The 11452-nt window shown below is 31.8% G+C and overlaps 1 protein-coding gene across 1 annotated transcript; it reads right to left on the bottom strand.

The window, feature by feature from the left end:
• Positions 1–5524: 5524 nt before the first annotated feature.
• Positions 5525–10784, bottom strand: LOC147079183 (major royal jelly protein 9-like). Its single transcript, XM_085956000.1, has 6 exons — positions 10568–10784; positions 9375–9562; positions 8638–8802; positions 7754–7922; positions 6879–7066; positions 5525–5845 (listed from the first exon to the last, which is right to left on the bottom strand). Exons 1-6 carry the CDS (start codon positions 10782–10784, stop codon positions 5525–5527), a joined length of 1248 nt encoding a protein of 415 aa, XP_085812126.1.
• Positions 10785–11452: the final 668 nt, after the last annotated feature.

The following is an 11452-nucleotide window of genomic DNA, read 5'->3' as shown; positions in this document are numbered from 1 at the left end:
ATGAAAAATCATGTAAATTCAGTCAAAGCACACTTGTATGCATGGCGTTACAAAAGACTTTCGTAACTACTCCTGAGACTTTTCCAGTAATAAAAAAAATAAAATGCACATCAAACGTAGGGTCCCACGATATATCCGATTAAGATCGGGTGTAGTGCGGGTTAGTTGTGGTTGTGGAAAAATAGAGAAAAAACAATTTGTAGTAAAATATATCAAAAATGATACTACACCAATAATACAACAGTAATACACCAGTAAAGAACACATTATGTACTAATTGATTTGTTTGGAATTATTGTGATTAATTGTAGGTAAATACTTTTGTTCGTAAAACACCAAAGACATAGCTTAATTATATTTGTTAAAAAATCTGGTGTACTTACTGTATCTGGTTACAAAAATATATGCAGTCAATAATGAATACCATTTTATCAATAAAAGTAAAACGTTTAATTGTAATATAATGATATTGTTAAACAAAATTGTAAGATACTATTTCTTTTATTCAACGAATAATTCGCAATGATTTGACAATATAACATTTTTTATGTTGAATACACATGATTTGAAAACACATATACCAGTAAAAATACGACGCCCGACGGGACTTGAACCTGTAACCAATTCGCGCCAATGTGCTTTAAAAACCGATAGCATATTATTTAACGCAATTTGGTAATCATTTCATGAAAGAACTACTATTTGATTTCGTCGTAATTGAGTAGGACGCCCGTAGCTTAATTGGTAAAGCACATTAGCGCGAATACATTTTCACTCTCTCGAAGAATAGTGGTTAGCCATATATCTAGAATACGAAATCGTAAATTTAGAATACAGCATAAATTTTAAATTGAGTCCTGAAAGTTTATCAAGTTATTAATAAAGAATTACGCATATTATTCACGGAGAACGCGACATCATAAGACATATTTTTCAATTTCAATTGAAAGATTATCTTTGAATGGAAAAAAAATATTTTTTCTTAGTGTTATTTTTATAGGTATATATTTGTATTGATTAATTGAAAAAACTTTAAATCGTAATTATCAGTAAAGTATAATATGTATCTTATTATGTTGATAGATGTTCTGAGTAAAAACTGAGGTATAGTACCTCGTAGTCCAGTGCGTAAGGTGCTGACCTTTCATTCGGACGCTACGACTTCGACTCGGTGAGGTCACAATAATATATTTATGTGATTTTATGAAAGCCTGGGTGTTTGTAATTGTTTCTCTTCTATTACTAAATACACTACTATTTCACAATACTACTTACTATTGGGCCTCTTGGCCCGCTGTAGTGTTGAAAATAATACGATGTTTTCGAAATCAAATTTATGAAATAAATAAACAAAAATATCTTAATTAACTGTAAAAAAATATTGTGACTCAAATAGTGGAAATAAAACAATATTATTGTATAGCAAGAATAAAATAACAGTAAAATAATCAGGGAACAAATAAATATTGTCGATGAAAAATATGTATTATTTTTTCCTTTTAAAGAAAATAATATTTTGAATAAACGAATCATTTAAATTATATATTTCTATAATACTACGTTAATTAACCTGTCTGTGACATTGTAGCGATCTATTTTCAAAAAACTATTTTCTATCTCGAATACATTTTAATGTAGTCACAATAAATGTATTGTGACTGTGTCCTTTAATCTTTATTTCAAACAATATTTGTCCTCCAGACAAGTAAATTTAGTAATGAATAGACGCACTATTTTATTTAAATGAATAATGATGATCACCACTATGCGTGCGGCAAGTCGGAGTCTGCCTGATGAAGACTTCTTGTACCAATAATTTCTGCACCTGTTAATATCAATAGTTGCCATTCTTATTTAAAGTCCAGTAAAAGATTATTCTTATTGTTATTTATCTATGTTTGCTCATTAGTCAGGGAATACATACACCACGAGATGCTTCCAATAATAGTTTATGTTTTACTGAATCTTCCCAGGGTATAGTTGGACCATTAATTTACAACATGTTGATGGTACTTTTTTTTCTTCCATAATATTCGATCCTAATATAATCATATGAGCCTCCACAGAGTGGAGGTTTGTATTAACATATTTTGTTTTTACGAGAAATGGATGTCAGCCACTTGCTCAACCTTTTAGGTCCATACTAATACATAAATTGAAAAACAATATGTCTACTTGTCAGAACCTGGATTTGAACATTGGACCCACTACGTGGTATTTAGCGGCTTGAATTTAAAGTTTGTGCCTTATTCCGTATCATCCGAGGAATCCGTTGTTGATTTCAGATTACAGCAACTTACATGGTTATTTATTTGACTGCTACGAGGATAAGTGCCTGTTGGAAATACCCACTCAATCTCTATTTAGGAAAGATTATTAGGGATTAATAATGGGAAAATATAATAATATAATAATACACCCACGATGGCCGCGTGGCTTAAACGCTGGCCTATAGACTCGAGGGTACCAGGTTCAAATCCTGGGTCTGACAAGTACGCATATTGTTTTTCAATTTGTGTATGAGTCAGAGTATGGACCTAATAGGTTGAGCAAGTTGATGACATCCATTTCTCGTAAAAATAAAATCTGGTAATACAAACCTCTACACTGTGGAGGCCCATATGATCCTATTAGGATCGGACATGGTCGAAAGAACAATAATATAGGTATGACCTGGAAATAGAAGAACATAAAAAAATATCTTTTACTCAGCCGACTAAATTTGAGATTAGGGATTCCGTCAAATACATCTATGTAATAATATTAGGCTGCTCACATGTAATTACAAGCTCCTTGGTAGAGTAGTTGATAAAGCACTTGCTCTCATAATACTTATATTATCCAGATATTATTATTTTTGATATAAATTAAATTATAATACTTAAGTAATAACTTAACTTCACGATAAAATACAATATAATATAGTACTAAATACATCTAATATGATGTAGGTTATGCTGCAATTCTTTTGTATTAGAATTAGAGCTATATACTATCTTGCTCGTTTCTATTGAGATATTTTTAGCAAATTAACACTTCACAATTAATAATTTTTGCTATTTTATCTAAATAATTATTATGATCATCATGCTTTATTGTAAACCACGCTATGCTACTCTAACTTTCTGGACATGTCTTTTACTGCTGGCCCATGTTTAGCATGCATATATATTATGTAATTATTTCCGGCGGAATATTTTACGTTTTAGATTTTGATACAGTGGGAAGTGACTTTTGAGTAAGTATTCATTTAGCTAAGTACACTCCAGAACAGTTTTGATCAATGAATAACGTAATGAAACATGTCCAGAATACATTGCACGTATAGGTTAACAGTAACTAAGAAAAAAACATCAATACATTTAAAATTAATTTGTGTAACAAATAAAAATCGAACATCAACCTGTCCATTGTTATCAGAAAATACGAGAAATTATCTTCAATATTCTTTGAAAAGAACGTTTTTCTCTTATATGTGCATCGATAAACATGTCTCATTTCCTCTTTTTGGTAAGGATGGCTCATTTTTGTAGGATGATATACTAAGAAAACGTATTAAAATGTCGACGGAGAAAATGGAAAAATATCAAAGCCTTATCATCACCAATTTCCGGCATAGAAATTGAAAAGTAGTGCACGGCTTGTATTATATAGGTGAAAGATGACATTATTTTAGTATATTATGTAATGATAAGAGAAAAAAATCCATACAGTGCTTTTATATTTTGTGAGATAATATTATATAATAAAGCTAAACATATTTCGACTTACATAATATTTTTCTCCATGTAACCGAACATAAAATATTATACCATATACATTGTAAGTAAGGTGAGTATGAAGCATTTTCGTCAAGGCAAGGAGGTTCATTAATTTATTAACAATAAAATAGCACCAATTGGCGCATATGATCCTCCTTTTAATCCGTTATTGTTTCACTTTGCCAATTATCATTATGTAATTGATTTTTAATTTAAGTTGATAGTTTTTTATTTTTGATTTATTATTTTTCAAAAATATTTACTTGTCTAATATACCTAATATTAGGTACTTTTATGAACATGATTTATTGTGAAGCCAAGCAGTTATTTTTAATTAAAAGTATTATATAATACGTCTTAATTCAGATACTATAATAATGATGACTCTTATACCTACACGGATATTAAAAAATAATTTGTACTTGATTTAGTACGAATAATCTTGTCAATAAAAGACCACTGTAGGCAATGGCTTCTCATGCGGAGGTCCAGGCTATATTCCTTGATAAGCCAGCTTATGTGCTTTTATCAAATGGTGGGTGGGTGTTTCTGTGATAATTTCACGGCTTCTGCTGCACTACTGTTTCCTTACTACTACAACACTGTAAATGAATATCGTGATTTGTTGAAATGGTAACAGAAAGAAAAATAAACCAATCCTACTAAAAATAGATATCACATGTTAACAAATCACGATAGAGAAGTAATAATAATAACACTTTAGAAAAAAAATAGAAAACCCAATTTATATGTGGATCCATTGGACGAGCTTTCTGACTTTAGGCTTCCACGTAAATATAGCGAGTGCTTATGTTGCGTGATTTGACGCATTTTCATCTTCATTATGACTCGGTTACGACTTATTCTGCGATTAAAGTTGTGATTATATTGAGATGCACGTCGCGTACTATCACGTAACGTCACAGTAAGGTGCCGCTACGAGAAAAAGTGTGTAATGTCGTTTTTCTTGGTGATTTTGAATCTTTAAATCTTTAAAAGAACATTATCAGATAGAAAAATCTGCCAAAATTATCAGAACATATTGTGCCGTACTGCATCGGCACCTGCATGACTCAATGAACGTTTTTATCATCTTCTACATGTCAAAATCGCATGTTTTTTGTTTTTAGCGGTTGGTACTATGTACCTAGTTTTATATAAGAATGTTGTCTATTATCTATAGTCTGCATATTGGGTTATGTTCAAAATATTATCTATGGATATAATATCGCAAGTAATTTTCACATACACACACATAGAAACTGTTAAAATTAATTGAATTTAGCGTAAATAATGAATAATAATTCAAAATACTTATACATAATAGTTGGCACTCCCCATTATTGAATTTACAAAGGTGGTGATCGTCAAAATATTCTGAAAAATGACGAAACCATAGACTAAATTTGTTGCCGTAACAGCGTGACAGTACGCGACGTGCATCTCAATATAATCACAACTTTTTTTGCTATGTTTTCTGATATTTTTTTTCTTTGCCATATGCTTATATATTATATTATAGCTAGGTACTCAATTTATATGTATAAGACAACACATTAAACATTCAGAGTATTTCAAGTTTTTTATTTAAATTATATTTTGAATTCTTAATCTATTTACTTAATTTAAAACGGTAGGTATAATAAATAATAAAGCTACTAATCATTTTGCTTATTTTTATAAACTAAGTTTTGAAATTTTTTAAATGTAATATGAAATTGGTAAAGGGATTTTTTAATACAATAAATACACAAAAATAATGTCTATATTTCATCATTATTTACGTAAGTTTTATAAATCCTAAAATTAATCTCTGAAGGGTTGAGAGTATTCGTACTGAATTTCTGAAATCGGTTTGACATCAACCATAGAACTTCCTCCCCGTGTTCTTCCGTGATCTTGATTGCGGATAAAAACTGCAGGGTTTGGTTATTGTAGTCAAGGATTTCAAAGTATCTTACGTCAAAGGGCGCCGTTTTGTCCCACCTGTATAGGGCAATAGGATAATTCTGCCCGAAATACAATCGTCCTGATTTGTCGAAGTCTTCACCTGCTGCTTGTGTTAGACGAATTCCAGTGATAGGCTATAGGAATAGATATTAATCATTAAAATTAACTTTATTTACATACTTATACTTTAGAATTTTGATAACACATTGAAAAAAAATAAACATATATTTCATACACATCAGAAGTAGGTATACATATTAGATTTTTTTTAGATCAATATTTGCAACGACTGGGATTTGAACTTCTGGATTTGAATCCGGGTGCTGTTTTTTTTTAATTTTAGTTTTATAAAAATATATGTTGGTAAATACATTTTATTATTTTTTTGACAATATACCAATATAATATGACTTGGCTATAAATTATAAGCCCGTAATGGCCTAGTTTTAACGTATTTGATTAGCATGTCATGGGAGTCGGGCTTGAATCGTAGGTCTGGAAAATTCACATGTTGTTTTTTTAATATATGTTTATATCTTTAGTATGGTTGAACCTAATAGTGAATAGGTTGAACAAGTTGCTAACCTCTATTTTTAGGCAGCTAATATCCACATCGGATCTTAGAGATGGAGAAAAATGGAATAAACTACTTTGTTTATTCAACGGATAATTTAAAAGATTAGAGAATGTAAAATTCTAGGTATAGGTATATTGAACAAACATAATTTGAAAACATCTCATGTATATAATATAGTGATTATTATGCATTTAATTGATACCTACATACCTAGATTTAATACAGAAATACCGATAGCCAACATTGTAACGTAAATTTATAAGCATTCCATGTAAGAACTACTAGTTAAAATCGTCATAATCAAATAGGATGCCCATAGTTGAGTTGAAAAAGCACGCTAGCGCGAATCCAACGGTTGCAGATTCAAATCCGTATTAATATAATACAATCCGTATAATTGTCGTATTTTTTCTATTTTTTTTTCTTGTGGGTATATATAATGAGATGAGATGTTTTCAAATTATGTATGTAAAATAAAGAGGTTTAAAATAAGACTATTATATGACGTAAAATTATTATAGGGTATCTTAATAACATACCTACATATATTTCATTAAAAATGTAAGAAAAAAATGGATTCAATATCGTACCCGAAACTCCCGGGGCGCAGCATTGGTATTCTTTTGAAACAGCGTATAATTCTTGATGACAGATGTAGATACAGTGTTCTCCACATTTGATGCCAACGCATGAAAATAAAGGGTATCAGCTGGTCTTCCGCGGATGCGAGGATATAAAGCTAATCCAAGAATTCCTGCCATGAGGTCAAAGCTTTCTCCTGGAGATATAATCAATAAACTTATTGAAAAACAAACAATATTTACCTAATTTTAAACACAATTTTAATTACTTAAGGTATTTTTTCTAACATAAAAAGACTTGCTACGGAAAAAATAAAAAAAGTTAAATGTAAGTACAAAGAAAATTGTTTTTTAAAGTAGGTATTAATTTTTGCATTCCAAGTTTGGCACCAGTCTATTCTAATTTTCCGATGTAACAGTAAGTATACCGGTATATGCAATTGCTAGAATAGGCAAGCTGATGTAGCGAGACTAAAGCCTAGTGCAGATGCGACCACTTGTGGCTAAGCGTACCCACCAGTGGCTAGCATACATCGCATGTTCATGTATCTACTTACAGCTGCTGCCCACGTGTTCACTGTTCACCTCACAGTAAAGCAAGAAGAGAAATATACAATCGTTGGATTTTACATTCACTTCATCGTATGTAATATCTGGTGCTTAGCCAATATGGTATAATAATTGACCATATTATGCCTTATTCATTGTATCTTTGTGTATTAAACCATTATGCATTGGAGTAAGTTCACGATCAACGACACGCAGTAATAGCTCGCATGGTCATACGTGAAAGTACTATCCACCCACATTCAATTAACACCCATATTCATTTAACAGTATACCGATAAAGTAATAACTGAGTATGTGTGTGTATGTTTAATCACCTGCAATGGTATGGGTACCAAAAGTAGGCATTGGATAAAACTCCTTGTTCTCAATTCTCCAGGATCGATTGTTTTGCATGTCAAATACAATAAGGCCGAATGCGGTTGCATCTGCGATGTATACATATGTGTTTTTGCACGAATCCACCAAACTTTGTACATCTGGTACCTGTAAAAAAACATGTTGGTGGGCATATAAATGACAATTTTTGTTGGCAGTAATTTATTTAATAAGAAATAAACGCCACAATATAGTTTTTTAATAGATTGGTAATATTTTTTAGACTTGATCATGTGCGATTTATTCCACGAATATAAAAATAATATGGCACAGTGACAAGAATTGTGCAGTCCATGACCTTTTCAGATAGTATGAAATACTGGCAAAAATGTTTTATTTAATATTTACCAACTTTGCTATTATATATATATGTATGATATGATATTTGCTAACTTTACAAACTACCCTGGTATGTTAATTTTTCGAAAGGATATTGCAGTGGTTAGATCTTCACAAATGATAATAATTTTAATTCTAATGGATTTAAGTTTTATACTATTCCATTTGAGTCGTTTTTGGCAACCCGGGTTTCGCCTTTCGGCATTTTCAGGCACTGTGTATACTCACCAAAGGCAAACACTCACTGACAACGAACACCCTTAATTCTAACTTATATAATAAATCAATACAATAAAGTAGGTAAAAACTCCATTACCTATCTATCAAGTCAAGGGTCATATGATATCAGTCTTTAAAAGTTATTAGTTAATAGTTATTACTTATTAAGAATAGTACAAAACATTAGAATTTAAATTCAAATTCCATCAAATAACTTCGGTCGATAGTATTAATATGATAATAATTTAAATGATACTAATCTTACCGGATTGACAAGAAGTGTTTTCTCCCTGATTTGATCTTGTGGAATCCTATATCTCAATATAAGTTTGTCAGTGGCTAGGTCAAAGGCAAGTAGTTGCGGTGGGCAATTGGCATTGGAGCCGATCTTTCCAGAGTCCGCTACCCACAGCCTATTGCAGTCGTCAGCCTGCAAGTTAACAATATAATCTAGCATCGGCCTCTGGCGGTCGCAAAACCACCAGAGGTCGAATTAACTTCGCCACAAAAATCCTCAGATCCACACTAGATATGAAGATGATAAATGCCAAACGCATAGGTGGCTCACTTAGAGAAGAGAACCCCAAGTATAAGTAGTATATAATAATAATATTATAATGTGTTCTCCAGCAGAGCCACAAGCTGAGAATAAATACTTGGAGAATACCGTATCCATCTAAAGGTCAACGCCATAATCAAACCCCCACACGAGAATATCGAATGCTCTGTCAGAATTGATGACACTATTACAGAATGGTTCTGGGTTATGATCGAAGTCAGACATGGTTGTGTCTATACCTTTAACATTGACGATTTAATTATTTTTCGGAATTTATTTTAAGTTGTCTGGATGCCTAATTGGGATGAAAATAAAATAAAAAACGAGATAATGAGAAATATAGTTAAGTACCTATATCACTTGATAAAAATTAATAATAATTACAAACGATTAAGTAAGACATATTTAGGTATATAAAAATATTAATAATTATTAAATGGTACCGCAATTCTGAATACGGAAGTCAAGCCAACGCAATTGGAGCCTTGGTTAACATGCCATGAATAGCTAGGATAGGGGAGCAGAAGAGGTCCACCGACTCCTGGCGAAGAGCTGATCGTGGTGAGGGTGAATGCACGCCCGGGTCCTTGACGGGGCACCGTCACGAATATCCGTCCTTTGCCATCGTTCCCTACAAATATTTTATATTCCATATTTATTATGTATTCTGCTTTACCCACTATGGCTGAGCAGCTTCGGCTTACGATGTAGTGGGTCCCTAGTTCGAATCTCGGGTATGGCAAATTCACATGCTGTTTTTCAGTGTATGTTTGGAGCAAAGTACCTATTAGGTTGAGCAAGTGGATAATATCCATGTCTACTGTTAAGCGCCGGATAGATGCCCTTGCTTTATGTACCACAAGCTTACCTGCGCAAAACGGTTTGTATCGGGAAGCCCGTGTGTATGGACAGGAAAACTGAAGCTCGCGCAAACCGAAAAGCGCTGTAAAAGTAATTTTCACAAAATATACTGCGCAGGCAAGTTGTTACCGTCTAGCCGGCGCATTAATACAACATATTAATATGATTATAAATGATTTTCTTCAAATCGGACATGATATAAAAAAAAATCCGCTTCAGATATTTCATGGCCAATCGCCAATCGCTCATCCTGATGAACACCATTCACCCGTCGATGACTGCTCTCTTCCGAATTCCTCTTCGTGTTTGTTTAAGTATCATTTCCCATGTAGTGTGTATCGTTCATGAGTAGCCAATGAGTTTGTTGTTGCGATCAACTTTTACATTAAAAAAATACTAATAGCGAATTAACCATCAAATTTGCAAAGTTTGCAACTTTGAACAGCTTCATTAAAAGCTTAACGTGTTGTGAACAGATTAAACTCATATACACCTTGTAATGTTGGCTTAATGTTAATAATAACATTTTAATTTGAATAAGATAAATTTCATAAATATTCTTAACTTAAGTTAAATTCAAAAGTATCGTTGGGGAACATTTTTATATTGGAAGGTCACATTAATTAGTTAGCTGTAACCCAATAAAGTCACACGTAAAAAACTTTGAAATGTGTGTACATTTCTTAGTAAAAAATCTAAATAAAAAATATTTATGTACTAACTTTAAAATAAAATACACGTTTTTTTCAACCCTTGGCTTATTTAATGTAATTACCTATGTAATCTGAATAAAGATCTAAAGGCACGGATGCTCCAGGGATGAAGTGGTTCAAGGAAATTGCCTTCTGCCTTTCTGAGGCATTGGGAAACTGGAAATCTAGCTGTGACCACTGGTGCATCAGCTTTAACGACAAATGGTCTCCAACACATGATGATGTAAGGTATGACAAACCAATCAGACAAAGCAGAAACGGCATCGTTTGGAGAGTCATTACTGAAAGAAAGTAAAATTAAAGTAAAAAAAATACATCCTTTCCATTATGTGGGTATATATTTTTTTTATCCTACGCTCGAATCCCACTCGGTTTAACTTTTTTTTCTAATATTATGTTCAGGTTTCTGAGGTTTATCAAAATGATATATTTATTTTGAAATAATAACATAATACCATTTTAAAATCTTATGTATATTAAATAGGTATGCATGTATTTGTGTATGTGATTTTTATCAAACGTTCAAGTTGCCTAATGGTAATTTTTATCGAAGTTTTCCAAGTATTACTAATGTATATTAGAAAATAATTATTTAAAAGGTATGAAGCCTTGTCATCATTGCTTTTTTTAGAGTAAGCCTACCTATTCATATATATCGAGATATTGAACATTTATAGTGTACTTTTCTTCGCGGGATTCATTCATTCATTCGTACACGTCTTTTACTCCAGCCCAGATAAATTATGGCTTTCTGTAGGTACTAATTAAGTAATTTGTTGTCAACTGAACTGACAAGTATTAATAATAATTGTTTAGTTTATATAATAAATATATCTAAATAAACGTCACTTAATTTATTGTCTATCCATATTTTATTTCAATATTAATCGGTTTTGTCTGTGGCATACATCAAACGCAGCAATTGTTATTGGTTGAAAAAGAAGTAA

This window comes from Rhyacophila brunnea, unplaced genomic scaffold (assembly GCF_057557595.1).
Source record: "Rhyacophila brunnea isolate RB1 unplaced genomic scaffold, BYU_Rbru_1.0 scaffold_10, whole genome shotgun sequence".
NCBI classification, from domain to species: Eukaryota; Metazoa; Arthropoda; class Insecta; order Trichoptera; family Rhyacophilidae; genus Rhyacophila; species Rhyacophila brunnea.
The sequence above is the reverse complement of the archived record's forward strand: the minus strand, read 5'-3'. Positions and strand labels throughout refer to the sequence as shown.